The sequence below is a fragment of the Pyxicephalus adspersus genome, chromosome 6, assembly GCF_032062135.1.
Source record: "Pyxicephalus adspersus chromosome 6, UCB_Pads_2.0, whole genome shotgun sequence".
NCBI lineage: Eukaryota > Metazoa > Chordata > Amphibia > Anura > Pyxicephalidae > Pyxicephalus > Pyxicephalus adspersus.
Genome location: NC_092863.1, coordinates 40,170,289 through 40,187,411, shown reverse-complemented (window position 1 = coordinate 40,187,411; position 17,123 = coordinate 40,170,289). Strand labels below are relative to the sequence as shown.

Genomic DNA, 17,123 nt, shown 5'->3' with positions numbered 1-17,123 from the left:
TCCCAAAGATACAAAGTTAAGTAAGAAATCTCTTCAAACCAAGGGTGAACTTTTAGATGTCACTGGAACAAGCATTCCCATTGGAGGATTTTCCTGCGTCCTTTGCTCTGGTAACAGCTGTATCATTTTGGATTTGCATCATCAATATCTGTGCCATTCAAAATACCTTTACCCATATTATTTTGTACAAAAGGAACACGCAGTAAAGTAAAGACATTGTACTTGCTGCAGCTGCTTAAGCGAATAAAGTATGTTTTTTGCTATTATGAAGCAGGGCACTCACCATCTGAAGCTTTATTTGGGCACACACTGATTTCCTTCTCACAGCCGCAAAGCTGCTGGCAAAGGTCTTCCTCACACAGCTTATTCTCTGCATGGCTTGCTGAGATTTCCCCTCCATCCCAGCCACTGAGCGACAGATCAGTGGAAACTTAGCCCGAGGCAGAAACAAGTCCTTCAAATAGTCGCTAGCATGCAAATGAGAAAGACCAAATTAGAAGCTTTAACTAGATTATAGCACAGTGCTCTTCCTATAAAAATAACAGTGACATGCTTAGACTGAGAGGTTATAAAAAAAGTAGGTTCAAAAAGTTACCTTTATGGAAAAGTAATAATAAAGTTATGGTATGTATGCATTTTTGTGATTTGAATAAAACTGCCATATCTTTATTCATTTAAGTATATTGTGACATTATAATGATGTCCAATCCATAACACCCTTTAAGGTTAAGGCCTACAATGTTCAGGCATCTCATTATACCGTATACTTTACCGTCAACAGCAGGATTATACATTCATAAGGTCAATGACATCATGTTAATGGAAGAAATTACAGCAAGTCTGAAGGGTACCTCTGAAAAATTCAATGTTTTCTGGAGTAGCTGGATATACTATAGAGACACTCGAGGAATTCAATTGACACCAGAACATAAAACAATATTGCAACATATATAATAATATGTATTTCTCAATGTATGTGAATTGCATATGAACTTTCCCTCCCGCAAAATGGACTGCTATTGAAAAATGTACTGATCATTGGGTATTGCTTCAGGCTTTTTTTAATTCACTGCCACGTTTCCTCTTCCAAAAAGAAATCTCTCTGGCAACCTGTGGTGACTATTGATTTTGCTATATTTGTCCTATTGTTTGTTATATGTTATTGAATATTTTTTATTGTTTGATATTTACTTGAAATAATGTTTTAAAAAAAAAAACGATGTCCAGTCATTTGGCCTTTCAAGCCGCTACCAGATACCTTTAAAATCCACGGAACTCATCTCAATCTCACACAAGGGTAGGATTTAGTGTAGACTTAGTAGTTCTATCTAGTGTTGGTGTTCGAATTCGGGTTGTCCTTATATTTGACCCAAATATGGCTGTTCGAATTGCACAAATTCTTGAGTAAAAAAATGTATTAAAAAAAAATGAATGTTAAAGTTATTTATTGAATGTGTGTGATTTTGTAACTAACTTTTATTTTTTTACAGTTTATTTCACAATGACAGGATGATTCCTCCTGTCAGCGTGGGATCCCCGGGCACTAGAGGTTAAATGGGGACAAGTTTCCCCATTCATCACCTCTAGTGCTTAGTGATTGGCTGAGGAAAGGTAAACTCTGATGACAGCTCAAGCGTCATCAGGATTTTCCTTTCCCCAGCCAATCACAGAGCACTAGAGGTGAATGAATGGGGAGACTTGCCCCATTTAGCCTCTAGTGCCCTGGGGATCTTCTCAATGAATGTGTCCACAGATGCATTTATTGAGAACAGTGTGCGATCCACAGCACTAGAGGTTAATTAACCTCCAGTGCCCCGGGGATCTTCTCAATGAATGCGGTTGCATTTATTGAGAACAATGTGCGATCCCCCGCACTAGAGGTTAAATGGGGCCAAATCCCCCCATTCAAAACCTCTAGTGCTCTCTGATTGGCTTTTTTTAGCCAATCAGGGAGCACTATCCTTATTCCTGGATAGAGTTTATCTATCCAGGAACACAGGACTCCTGTGTTTTTAGACAGAGAAACTCTATCCAAGAACACATACAACCAGTAATTGGCTGCAAGAGCAATCGGGAATGGAGCTGGCAGCTCTACTCCCCTGATTGCTCTTGCAGTTCTTTACAGTCCCGAAAAATAACCAGACTTTTCCCACCATTGACTTTATTGATGTTCGAATTCGGCATTCGTTCACCCGAACAATATCCCCCAATTCGATCGAATAGCTGTCAAATCGAATAGTGAAATATTCGACCAACACTAGTTCTATTCTATGGTATCGACAAACAAAAAGTCAACGTGTGTTTAGCATTAGTATTTACCTAATTTAAATGCATTTTGGAGTACTAAATGATTCCCTTATCGGGTTAAAAACTTCTAGATAGGAAAAGATCTGAACTATGATATGGGGTCAATTTTATAATGTTTTTACTTAAGTCTCACCAAACTTTTGCCCACAATTTACTTATATTTACATTAAAGTTTTAAATTATTAGAAAATTAATAACTTGAGTGGAAGTTGGTTTTTTCCGCTTGATTCTCCCCAAAAAATGTACATTTTGGGTGAATCTTGGGTAAGCACTATTAAAAATATACCCCCTATGAGTTTTACAAGGCACAATCTAATTGCTGGTAGTCAGCCTTGGCAACAGTGTTTTTTAGTCTCTGCCCCAAGGGTAGATTCTCCCTGACCTCCTGTCCTGCAGGTACAGAAGACAGTGACTGAAAGAAGGAAGTAAGTGCAATTTCCCTTGTTACATTGTTACTGAATGATTTCCCTGCACCTGGTATTTTGGTGACATTTGTAAAATTTTAAATTTTGATCATTTTCTTTCTTGGTGAGTGATATATATAGAGGTGAATCTCCCCAGCGGCAACACAGACAGCAATAAAAACCTGACAGGGGATTTAACTTTTCCCTGTTGCTTTATGTATTATACAAACCCTTTTAAAAATCAAGATTATTGTACTATGTATATTCTTAAGATTGTAATATGTAGAATTGTTTTCTTTGCAAAATGCAAGGCCTCTCAGGGTGTCAAGTTACATGAAATCATTTGAATTGCTGGCCTTCTATTCAGACACAATATGACAGAAGTAAATGAAATCAATAGGGAGCAATGTTCCAGACATCCCTGAATACCACAGCAAGCCTGAAAGCAAATGACTGAAATAACAATTGCAAGAAGATCTGTGTAATGTGGCTGACATATTGTGCCAGGCTCACATAAAGTGACTCCAAAGCCTTTGCTAAGCTCCCTTTTTTCTCTCCCACTACAGGAATTAAAGACATTACAAAAATAAATGAACAAAATCAAATCACCTCAACTTATTTCATTGCAGGTTATATTGATTGGAGGTGTAGAGAGCATAATGTTCTGATTACATTTCAACTGGAGTTGCATGTACCGGTTCTCCCTATAAAGCTATAAATGTCAGCTGACTCAAAGTGCGTTTTAATGAAGATAATCATTTGAGGCCTGACAGAATGCAAAACGGGAATATATTTCTACCTCTGCCTGCAGAAGAATGTGTTCTGCTAATCTGCTTATTACCTTATATTTTTGCTTTGCCTACTTATTTTCTAAGTACACATGCAGTTAAATAAAAAGAAGAAAATGGTTCACCATCAGGGATGAAACTAAACTACAATGACAACACTATTCAGTTGTCTAAAGTGTCCTGCCTGGCATATCACAGTCATTTAACAAGACTATACATTGGACCTCAAAAGTTTTGCCTTGGAAGAATTAAGGATGACTATATTTTAATAAAATGTATTCTGCAGCAAAATTATAGATTTACTGTTATTTTTTTAATGACAGTGAATTTGCAGATTTAGATACAAAGGTGTGAGTTCAGTCACAACCCCTACCAGATTTTTATTGTTGTCTATCCCTCTATTTGCCCTGATCATTAGGATCACCAGAAATTAATGTGAGGATACATATAAAATTTGTAGTTGCCACCAGAACAAGTAAAAATCTTCTAACAGTGACATTTTTTACCAAACATTACAAAATCCCCTTCTTATCCTGTTCAGGAACAAAGCCTAACCATGGTTTTAACTCTCTCCAATTCTATTTTTTAGATACACTTTAAATTAAATTTGCTTAAAACGTAACTTTCCCTTATTTAAAGATTTTGTTTATGTATTTATTTTTTGGTGTTAATATTTTGGGCATATATAAAAAAAATGGTGAATGTGACAAGTAGGCTATGCACACAATAGCAAGGTTGCGGTGCATTTACCACTTCGTTATGCCAGGGAACTGCTGCCTCTAGGAAGATGATACATGTTGCTTCTCCCTATGCCTGCCCCATACAGCTGCCAAATGTGCAGGTTGTTTAGGAACCAGTGCTGTCATGTGAGTGGTCACAGGATGCCAGCCACCAGGAGCAACATGAGATCACTTGATCCGGAAGCTAGTCTGAACCTGCCCTGAAGGTGATCTTCCTAGTACATTGGTGTTTTAAATCACAGAGAATGTTTATTCACCTGTGTTTCTTAATGTTTGTGTTTTAGTTGTTTTTATTTATTTCAGTGTTTGATTTTTTTTTGCCTGTAAAAGAAATAAGCTAGGCTAGGGGTCTGGAATAGTTTTAAAAAGTTTCTGTAACACTCAGAAGCTATTAAAAAGACTATGGAACCTTTACAACCCTTCCAAAATGATCCATTTAACATTGATGCCAATGCATTTAGACAATATTTAGACATCAGGGACAGATTACTTAGTAGGCCCTTATGCAGCAGGGCTTCTCCAGGTAACACACGGCTCTGCTGTCAGCCATACAGACATTCTGCTGTCAGCCATACAGACATTTGCACATATAATAAATGGAACTTGCAGTCATCATTACTGTTCATGCAATCTATGGGTCCTGCCTGATTCTGACATTGCAGGGTCTGCATATTTTTCCTTGTGGGGACAGCATATTGTCTATTCAGCTAGCTCATTTGTTCAAAATTTTATTACCTACAACTAAACCACTAGGAAAATAGGAAGACAATATGCTTGACTCTTTTATAACTAGGTTTCAGTGTAACAATGCAGAGTAAATATAAACTTTCTGCCCTTTGTATCTCCAGTCCTACCTGCTAGACAATACAAATTTCATCCAGCATACATTGGCTATGATCTCATGTTCTTATTATTGTTTTAGTTTTGGAGAGAATAAAGGATGGTTAGAACCCCTAATAGATATGTATTCCCTATGTCCTGTCAGTGAGATTTCTTTTTACTTTTACTTGAAAATGGCATGTTTTGAGTAGAAAATGTCAAAGGCTTCACTTTGGTATTGATAGGTTACGTAGAAAACTCCAAACAAGACACAAGCTACTAAAAGAACAAATTAAATGCTTATCTATTTAAGTGCTAGATAAGAATGTAACTTTCATAGTGATTACTACCCAAAAAAAAAAAAAATCTTTCCACATTTCAAATCCTTCATTTGTGGACTACAGCATCAATTTTAGCCATAGTTCAAAATAAAACAGTTTGGTGATGTTAGCTACACTAAATCACTAAAATCAACATCTGATTGTCATAATGACTGTTGGATATTGAGTATAAATTGGATAAGAATATATTAATATATATGTATGAATTGTTTGGTTACAATATGTTTACTAAGATGTTATTTCAGACAGTTTAATAAAGAAAGGTTTTAAAAAGAATAAAAGGTTGATGTACCCACAAAAGTCAAATCTCTTAACTCACATTTTAGACTGTTGCAAAATTTGGATGGCATTTTCTGCTGATAGGTTCAGTTTGGCTTTATTGATCCAACTAGTGGCATCATATCGAACAGGATCTTTGCATAGCTGGTGAAGGATCTCAAATTGAAGTGGCTGTTCGCACTTACGTAAGGGCCCATCATCTGGAATTCAAGTCATTTTCAGTTAGTAGAATACTAGTTTGGGATATAATATTTATTATATAAAAATATATGTGCTTATTTCTCTTTTTATAATGTGAGAATAAATATTATTTGACATTATCCTGAGTAAAAAATGTTTGTTTTATGTAAAGTACAAAAGTTCCTTTTGCAAAATTGATCTACAATACCACTCATACAAATGTTATAAAGAAATACATTATTTATTGTGAGACAGTGTACAGCCTGACCTATGATTCATTATTTATATATAAATATGCATTTTATTATTTCTGTGAATTTTTTTAAAAAAACATTCTTTATTTAAAGATTTTCAAAACAAGATTTCTATGAAGTTTTAATGATTTGACTATTAGGTTATTAGTTTGTTTCATAAATCATTTTACCTTGTCCATCTTCACTTTTAACTTCATAGTATGAACAAAGACGATCAAGAACATTCACGTCTTTGGAGCCCTGAATGAGAACTTCTTCATCTAGAATCCAAAGAAGGCCCTTCTTCTCTTCCATCTGATTGCTGGCTTGCACATTTATCTGTTTGTTATGAAAAAAATTATGCATGTTGCTTCAAAATGACAAAAATTTAAAAAATAACAATAAAAAAATTACAACTGGTTACTATTGTGGATAAAAATAAAAGCCATAGCAAAATCTATATTTAAGCAGATCATTTGCTCCAGTTACTTAGGTGCTTAGATATCTCAAAATGTCAACAGTTTTCTAAATCATTCTATTAAAAAAAAACAAACTAGAAAGTGCATAGCTCTGTGTGTATCTTGGGTTAAGGACTGCTTCGGGATTGAACCATCCCACACATCTCCTGGTTACACACATTACAGAGCACAGCAACCTCATAACCCGAATAAACATAGCCTTACAGATTAGTTCTGCCCCTTGATTGTATGACTGCTGTTACCATCTACATGGATCTTGGCATCCAGGAAAAAAGGTTGATTTATTTTCCAAGGGATGCCATATTATTATAGTTACCATGATGAGACACTACAATCCAGTTTCAGTCATCAAAGTGGTATCATCCACATATTTGGGGATGTTTTAAACACTCCTATTGGTTTTACTGTGATAAAGTATATGTAGGAATTCTGCTACACCAGGGGAGTCAAAAGCAAATACACAGAGAGCCAAAATTAAAAACCAAGTTGCGGGCCAAACTCGAAATTTATTGAAAAACAATTCATCTCAATAAGAAGAAACAAGAGCACATGATAAGAGCATGCAGTAATATGCAATGTTGGTTGGTTGAACCTAATTATTTAGATCAATCCACTGCATATTACTGCATGTTCTTCTCATTTGTTCTTGTTTCTTCTTATTGAGATAATTTGTTTAACTTTGCCAGAGAATGCAATTTGAAACCAAATGAATTGCTGCATTCATATGGTTTCACATTGCATTATTTGGCACAGTAAAACATAAAATATAGCAAAAGCTCTATGATAATTCCTGATAATATTAATCTTCATATTTCCTGATTATTCATTTTACCTGTCAGTATAAACTCTGTGGGATCCACGCATAGGCTGCTGTTAAATAGATACGAGTGATGCCCCTACTACAAGTCCCGGCATCCCTTGCAACTATAAAATGCAGGGTGCGCATAGGCAGAGAGGCTGCTGGTCTAGAGACGCAAGTGATGCCAGGAATTCTATCAGCGGCATTGTACTTGGGTCTATGGAACAGCAGCTTAATGTGATTTGCAGCTGGCCCGCCATTACTACGGAATGCATTAACGGCGGGCAAGCTGCAATTCATATTCAGAATTCTTTTGGGGGCCAAAAAAAGGACGTGCTGGGCCAGATTTGGCCCATGGGCAAGAGTTTGGCACCCCTTTGCTATACATTAAATTATTGTGAAAATTTTTTTAAAGCTATTTTCAAGATCAGGTATAATTCCTTTTTTTAGATTAGCATATAGTTTGCTACAAAATGTTGTGCTTTGAGGTAGTTACTGTCTTTACTATGTCACGCAGATCTCAGTCCAAACAGCACTAGAATCTTGTATGCAGGATTTTGAGCATCAAACAAATACCAAAAGGCAATGTGTTAGCCCACTGTTTATACAGACATAGGTGTAACAACCATTCTAATAGAATATATATTTTACTGTTAAGCCTGTTGTTTACAATAAAACAGGAAGGTCTTGGGGGAGCAGTGCTATCACTTCATAAGTTATGTGATCAAGTCCTGTATTGATCATATCCTGGATTTCGCTGCTTGGCCTGGGCACAATTACAGGGTAAAGATCACGTGTCACCAAATTTGGACATTCCAGGCATTCTCTGTCTCCATCTGTGGAGGATCAAGGGTCTGCAAGGGAGGACAAGTAAGAGACACTTTACTAGGAAAACATCCTAGTAAAGAGGATTCCTTACATGTTGTAGATATTTGTAGATACTTTAGTTCACTTGAGCTCGTAAGACAGGAAGGGAAAAGTTATACCCAACACATAGAAATAAAAAAATCTGAAAGGGTTTTTTCCTTCCCTACTCTATCACAAAACTTTAGATATGCATACACTTTACCAAGTAAGTGCCTTTTAAGTATTTTACCATCTTCTGTACACAAGATAGCTAAGGATAATACAGCAATTAAGAATTTATGATCCCCTTAATGCCTGTCATTATTTTGAAATTCATGGAATTTTTCAAAGACACAATGCACTAAATGAATGACTTTATCTCCAGTATGCAGAACGAATTCAAATACACTTAAATAGCTCCCCATTCTATAATCAGAAAAAAACTAATTTGAATTGCAAAACGACTCCTCCTTGGTGTGTAGATCTGACGTCATTTAGAGGATCTCGGTTCTGTATAACTGCTTCCTAGCCTGTAATTAAAACACATCAGATTCCCAAGACAGCTATATGACAAAGCTCAAATCAATACTTGATGGTCAAGCTGTGCAAATTAGTTTTTTAACATGTATAAAAACCAGGATGTACTAAGTATAAAAGGACTGTGTGTATTTTTTATGAATATTTTAATATAATACTGAATTTAGAGTTGACAAAGAATCTGTTGTATTGACAGTGAGCCATCGGGGGGGGGGTTCCAAGTACTGAATTTAACAAAGTAAAGTGTGATATTTAAGTGATGTAAATTTTTACAACATTCATTTATGTATTAAGTTGAAAAAAAACATTGGAAAAGTGGCTCCTAATTCTTTTTTAATTCAGCCCCCCATGATGCAAAAATATTACACATACAATCAAAATATTAACATTTTCATATAAGCTTCATCATGTTAATGTAATCCTAAAAGCAATTTTCAATATTTTCAGATCAAAAGGTTTATTGCAATAATACCTAGTGATCCTGCCATATAGCTCCTTGTACCTTTTTTCTAATTCTACTCCAACATTGTCAACCTGATACACACCAATCTCTCCTTTATTCCCTTTTAGAATAAAGCTGCATATAAATTGTTTTAACTTTTGCATTGTATGTATAGTTTCACTAAAGTTTTCTCACAGCGTTGGACTTTCATACTATATATTGCACAAAGCTTAATGTTCCCTAGCATAATGCATGATAAACCAATATCCAGCTAGGAATTTGCCAGTCACTCGTAGACTCTCAAGCATTTTACATATTTATGTGTCCGCACTGATCAGCCCAGCAAAGTCATAAATAAGGACAGGTTCCACAATGATTTCAGTCTTTCCTTCTTGGCACCACTTAAATCTGTTTTTTTTTTTCAACTCGCCTTTTATATAGTTTGGAAGACATAGTGCTGCCTTTATGACTCTAGACACATTTGCTTAATGTTATTCTGCATAATGTCCCTGTCTCATGAGATTCATCACTCAGATCAAACAGCTATTCATAAACTTTATGGCGCTCCAATTTAGTTTTTACATGTTGTAAATATCAGACGTTATCTACAACTGACTGTCCACTTGTGTGTGAATATTGGAATAAAGTATAACTGCTCATTACAATGATGTCCAAAATTAAAATGTGCATAACAGATGACCCAAGATGGCTGGTTTCACAGCATGAAAACTGAAACTTTGCTGCAAGTATGTATGAGAAAACACTACAGAACAATATGGCTCACTTAGCAAATGATGATACAACAAACTGACTTTATTGTATGTGTACAATATACATTGTCATTTATAAATATTTAAAGGGGTCTCCAAAATAATTGAGAAAAAATATTCTGAACACACTTTGCAATACAGTTTTTAGCTGAGGCCTAAAGAAGCAGAAGTTATCAAGAAGCATAAAGTCGTAACGTTTCTTCCCTTTATCATAAGGAGAGTCATGTGGTTATACAAAACTTGCTCCATGTTTTTCAAAAATGAAGGAACATGGGAAAAGGAACTGTAAATAGCCTTGATGGTTCAGAAACTTTATGCTCCTGAAGGGTAGTCAGAGCGATGACTATTTTCTGTTACAAAAACTTTATATTGCTTCACATCACTCAGAGAGCAATACTGCAATTCCTGAGTCAGCAGTGCTGAAGAAAGAAAACTGAAATAGACGTTTCAGCAAGGAAAACCTGATAGTAGAAGTCTGGGATAACTTTGCTAAAAAAAATACAGAAGTTTTAGAATCAACTTTATTGGAGAATCATTCAGACCTTAATTCGTCATCAAATAACTATATTATATCATGACAAAAAATTATTTAAATTTACAATAAAACATATATTGTGATCCAATAGGTACCGGTAAATATAATGGTAAAGTAGTTTGATGAAACTTGGGCAGTCACATTTTTAAAAAATCTCTAGAGATCAGATTGCATTACATTTTGTGTTAATCAATCATTTGGTGCTATACAGCTATAGCAAACCCTCAATAAACATCGCATGTAAATAATTATGTGTATGAACATTTTTAATTCTTGCATAACGAGGTATGAAGGCCATACATTTACAAAATGCTTGTAAAGGAAGGGGAAGATCAATATTTTATAGATTATATGCAAGTATTAAACTAACATCTACATTATTACATTTAATAAATGACTGCATGTATTCATTGAACATCTGCTTGAACAAAATGTAGTGCATATATTATCATATTTTCTAATCTCTTTAATAAGATTTATAAAAAAAAATAACATAATATTATGTTCTCCTGTGGCATATTAAATAGTCAATGCCTGAAGAACTGCTCATTTATCTAGTGCAACATTTTCTTAGTCAAGGGGCCTGATTTATTAAAGCTCTCCAAGGCTAAATACACTTTCATCAGTTAATCTGGGTGATCCAGCAAACCTGAAATGGATTTCATAAAAGTAATTTGCTACGTTTTCACTTCTGGACTCCGGTTTGGATGGAATGGATGTTCACTATACAAAAATGTTATTTTCAGTAATTACAATGGTATGAAACAAAACAAAAATCATGGCCATAAACACAATGCAGGAAGTGAAAATGTTAGTGTTCCCTTACATTTATGGCCAGTAGGAAAATGCCACCTTACATTAATGATCAGTGAGAAAAGAGACACTGACACTGATGGTCAATAGGACGAATGCTTTTTACATTGATGGGCAGTGAAAGAAATACCCCCCCCTTACAGATAGCTAAAAAAGATCATTGGTATCAGTTGCTCACTGATATACCAGTGGTTACCAAGGGCTGAGTGTGAGCAGTGTTTTGGAGCGGACAGTGATTTGGTGGACTGCTCCACTAACAACCCACCAACTGTGCAACTTCTTCTTCCCCAATAACCAATGTAAGGGGTGTTATTCCTCCCACTAACCACCAATGTAACAGGCATTCTTCATTCCACTCACTACTATAGTAAAAAGCATTCTTGCCACTGTACAATATTGAAGTGGCCTTTCTCCTAAAAGTAAAGGGCCTTCTGTTTTTGGCTGCCCATGTAAGGGGCATTCTTTTTCTGATTGACCATTATTGTAAGGTGTATTCTTCCTCCCACTGTCCACAAATGTAAGGGCTAATTCTTGTTTGCAATGTAAGGTGCATTTCTACCTTCATTGACCACTAGAGTAAGGGGCCTTTGTACAAATGTACAATGTAACAGAGACTTTTTATAGACCACAAATGCAAAGGGAACATTTTTACTGACCCTCAATGCAAGAGGGCACTTATATACAATTAACGTAAGGGGACCTAAAACTGACCAGGATTTTAAGCAGGCATTTTACTGACCACTAACTTGAAGGGACAATCCTACGATCACCAACAATTTAAGTATTTTACGGATCACGAAAATCAGTGCCACTTTTCCATTGATCGCTAATGTAGGAGGTTACTACTCCACTTGCTACCATTTAAAAGGACAATACAATGAACAATTAGAAGGACATTTATTCATTCATAATCTATGTAAGATTACACTTTACCAACCACCAATATAAAAGAGTACATCTCCAATTATTATCAGTGTAAGAGTATACACTATAGACTATCATTTTTGGTGTTAACTTTATGGTCATCATTGGTTTACTGGTTTATATTTTTATGATTACTACTGAAAATATATTTGTCTTTTAGAGATGTGGCTGTTTAAATTATTATGCTTGGTATGATGTTTGTTAGCACTGTAACTGTTCTCCCTTTTTATTTTGTCCGTACCAACAACTGAAGTGCAATTTCTTGTACATACCAGGGCTTTCACTGTCTATCAATCAATGCTGTTCAACAGCCTGCAAATGGGAAGCAACATTCTAAATGCAGGGCTTTAAAGTTTTACAGGAGCTGGTAATCATAGGGCATATAAAGCAAAACTGTTCAGCTGCCAATATAGCCATCTAAGAAACATAGCCAGAATTTTTATTTTAAACCTTGAGCCTTGCTCTACTGAAACTATGCTGCACTTTGGAGATTTCATAGTTCCATATTAACACTTTTATTTATATGACAGTTCATTTGTAGAAAGATTTTAGATTTCTGACAAGTAATAACAGAAAAGGAACCTAGACATATTATTTACACTTCCACAGTTTTGGAAGAGTTAAAGTAAAAGCTTTTTCTAGCTCACTGACTCGTCATTTTATGCTATAGGCTACATATTCACAAGCACTGTATGAAGAATCCATAAATGCATCTTTGAGTGAATGGCAGCTTGAGGGAGCCACAATCAAAGAAATAAAAACTACAGTGTTATTGCCAAATAACATTGTTTGCAAAAGTATTTTGGCAAAGTATTAAGGAGACAGTCCATTAAAAAGCCATATTTTATTTTTGATTGATGCTGGTTAGTAAAACTACATGGCATATGTTCCCACATGGCATATATATATATATATATATATATATATATATATATATATATATATATATATAAATATATATATATCATATGTATTTTGAAAAACCAGGATGGTGTAGGCACAAAATGGCCATTTTAGTTTTCTGTTTAGACATTTTGTTTACTCTTTTCTATTTTTCTCCTTCTGTATGTACGTCAGCAAGTGTATTATTTCCATTTATCAAAACATACATACAAGGAGAGAAAAAGAGACAAAAAATTGAAAATGACAACATGTACAGCAGTACCACCACGTAAAACTGTATGTAGCTGCAATGATGTATTATTTTATTGTCATCTTTCAAGCAAAATTGCTGAACAGATATTTGATCATTGGCATTTAAAGGAAATATTCTATAAAAGGATATGTATAGTCTATGTAAATAAAGAAAAAGCCTGTGTGTATAAATACTTGATGTAAATTATCTGCCTTCATACACAGTACTTTAATGGGGGAGTCGTACTTGCTCATTATATGGACAGGCTGCATACTGCTTTGTGATGCAAAATAATGCATATGCTTTCCTGTTTCTTCTTAAAATGTCTGTGTGTCAGTTTACTCACTGAAAAAATTTACATATCCATTCTATGGATCATATCTTAAAAAATATGTAAACCCAATCACTTAAATGCTATTTTAAGCTTTACCATTTGTAAATCTGTGTTTTCACAATAATGACTGGTGATCTTGCCTTATGTTGCCTAAGGTTGTTTTTAAAGTATTACAAAAACTCAGTTCCTTTCAAAAATAAGTTAAAATATTTGCTTTTTAACCACACATCCTATATACCATACATTCAATATAATGTCCTACCACTGTGTAAAGACTGAGGTTTAATTGAAACCCTATAGGCAACCTTTGTGGACAACCAATTTGTTTTCCATGAAATTGGTTACTTGTAGTTGCAGTGCCAGGTTCATAGAGCTTTTTAAAGATAAGCTGTCCTTGCTTGGCATCCTGTCTACTTTAAAGGTCACAAATCATAGCTAATCAGGGACATGACTAAGATGCATGTTTTCCTTTTATCTAGATATATTAACTGTCAGACTAACACAAGCTCTAGGACTGATTTATCCATGTGCACTGGCACAAATTGCTGTTTTCAGGCCCTCCACCTTACATATATATTGCCTATTGTTACTCTATTGTAATGTATATGACCCTTCACAGGAAAATCATGCCTAGAAAGATACCAGCAGCAGGATGAAACATTAGGTTAACAGTATGCAATATTTATAGTTAATTGTTATGATGTGAAGTTGTCCAAAGTGATATATCAGTTTCGTATGGTTGCGGAGTACTGTAATCATATGCTATGTGTCTTTGGGAGTCCTTTGGCAAGATATCTCCTAATAAAATATAGATGCAGTCTACATAGATCCAAGTGATAGTTCCCACCCCCTATTTTTAAATTTACATAATGAACATTTAACTAATAAATTATAATGCAGCTGCCATTGTAATGGTGTTGGCAAGGAGATAAAGACAGAAAATAATGTGGAGTGATTTCTCTCTCAAAAGTGCAACAGGTAGCAGGTGATTAATATCATGAAATTATGCAAAAAGCTGTAATGTTTCTATATAGCCTTGTTAACCATTCTGTGGTCTGTGGCCCTTTGGTATTGCCATGCAATCTTTGGACCCCAGCCATTAGCAGTAGGAGTCTCCTATAACCTGTTTCATATAATATGTCATTGTCTTCAGTCTCCAGCCACATGTGCAGCATGTTGCAGTTACTGAACATCCAAAGTAGTTGGTTTAAAATTTCTGACAATCTTCAAATACAGCATTACCTATACTGATCATTTTGTGTGGCCGTTTGGTGACACCTGGGACCACAATTGAGGCTCTCTGTACGATGTAAGTTGCAACCAATGACGAATAGTATTCAAATATAATGATGTAATAAAAAACCCTCTACTAGTAAACTACCCTGACTCATACACCTGAATCTCAATAGTAACTCCTAAATGCTGAGCATTAATATGAAGCACTTTAAACTTATTTGCGCAAAAATTTTTCTTTGTTAACCATCGCCAAGTTTAATAGACCCATGTTATCAGCATCATTGCCCTTCCTTTCTGCTGAATAATTATATATAATATTCATAAATTGGTCTATACTTTGCACCATATTTTACTGTTCTTTAAAGAGCAATTTGTATGTGAAGTCTGTGTCTCTAGAAGGTGTTTGTGCATATATGCTGGTAATATAATGATGACCTTAACTAAAGTAATTTAAAAGAGTTTAAAAAAGGAAAGAGTTTAAAAAAATAGCAATATATTTAAATTCCTTTCCAGACAACCTTCTTTCTAAAGTCCCTCTTTAAATCTTGGAATGATGACACCACACACATATCTAATCACAAAGAGAACACTAAACCCTAAATATCTGAGATTCACATAAAATGGGTTCTACCTAAAATTGAAAGAATTGACATCTGTATTCTAATTTTATGAGTGTCGGTAAGGTAAGCATGTATTTTTTTTCCATTTGAAAAATCTTTTTTTACAATTGGGATTATGACATTGAATGCACTCTGTCATATTTTTGTATTATGTATTTAGGTATATCACATTTTTTATAAGTACTATGCCCAGGGAGATCTAATGAATGTCTGTTTAAAAAAATGTGTGCACTTCACATAATGGCCCTGATTCATCAAGCCAAATCGTATTATCGATCGCGCAGTCGTATTAGCGATCCGGAATCGTGCGCGATCGCGCTATTCAACAACCGCCTATTGCGCATGGCAGGAATCCGGCCGACAGATTCAGGACGCGAGTGTACGCGCGCACTCGAGCCCCGGACCGCGGTAATCCGCGATCGCTGGTCGCGCGTATTATCGCGCTTCCCGCGATCGCGGATTTCAATGATGAATCAGGGCCAATGACTTTATGTTATTTAAAATACATTTCCTTTGGATTAGAAACTCCTTCAGGATTTAATTCTTGGCTAGGTCACCACAAGGAAGATTATCATGTATTTCCATCTAGGTGACCACTGCCACTTACATAGGAAGTGAAGAGGAATCTTCCCAACAGAAATACAGAACCAGCTAAACCCTGAGTCTTACACCTTTCTCCAATCTGGCACAAAATAGTTTTATCACTAAATGTGTTCCTCTTGGAGAAAATACAGGGCAATTTGGTTGTAACTCCACCGTAAACGTATCTATATTTGTGTGAAAAAATATCCTGAAAATAGTTTTTCAATTTTTTAGAGAATTTATTGGTATATAAACTTAACTAATAAAGGTACTTACCTGTGAAGATGTCTGGTCTATAAGCGATACAGTGGGGAATGGAGATTCCTCTGGCATATCAAACATCACATCAATATTTTCCTGTGAATAACAGTATGAACAGTGATTGGAGCTGAAGTGTTATTAGTGGCATTTTATGTGTCAAAACAATGACTTCTGAAAGTTCCCAGGACACTTCTCACCTCTCTAAATCTCTCCAGAGGTATGTTAAAAGTTTTTCTGTGTGACAGACACTGCATACGTTCGTGTACGTAGTTATGGCAAAGCTCTTCAAAAGTCCCAGCCCTTTCCTTCTTCTGGTGGCGTGGGTTCTGAAATCCAGGAATATCAACCACCATAATGGAAGCCAGTGTCAGAAGACTGGATGACAAAGACCTTAGAAAAAGAAATTATTCCAGAGTTTTCCTTACCATATCACATTTACTTTCTCTTAGTTTTGTGACATAGCAGCACATTTTAAAGAAAATATAAACCCAACGCGTTTCGCCAAGATGTAGGCTTCCCCAGGGGTATTAGATCACTTGCAAAGTGAGGATGTCCCAAGGTTAGGTGATAGGTTTATGGGCTGGTCCAACTCAAAGAGAAAAGGGGGTTGTGGACTACCTTGCTAGCAGTTCGTTGCATATAGACAGGTGTCAGATCAAGGGTATTGCATGTCTTGTTGTATTGAGACTGGACTCAACACAAAAAGATATGTGTTACCC

The 17,123-nt window shown here is 35.4% G+C and overlaps 1 protein-coding gene across 1 annotated transcript in view; it reads right to left on the bottom strand.

The window, feature by feature from the left end:
* MYO18B (myosin XVIIIB) overlaps window positions 1–17,123 on the bottom strand; it is a 262,438-nt gene that overhangs the window by 160,269 nt on the left and 85,046 nt on the right. The window contains exons 15-19 of the mRNA XM_072413906.1: window positions 16,602–16,794; window positions 16,420–16,500; window positions 6,283–6,430; window positions 5,719–5,878; window positions 284–467 (exon numbers count right to left, since the gene is read on the bottom strand). Coding sequence (XP_072270007.1) covers window positions 284–467; window positions 5,719–5,878; window positions 6,283–6,430; window positions 16,420–16,500; window positions 16,602–16,794 — 766 coding nt within the window. The remainder of the gene's footprint in view (window positions 1–283; window positions 468–5,718; window positions 5,879–6,282; window positions 6,431–16,419; window positions 16,501–16,601; window positions 16,795–17,123) is intronic.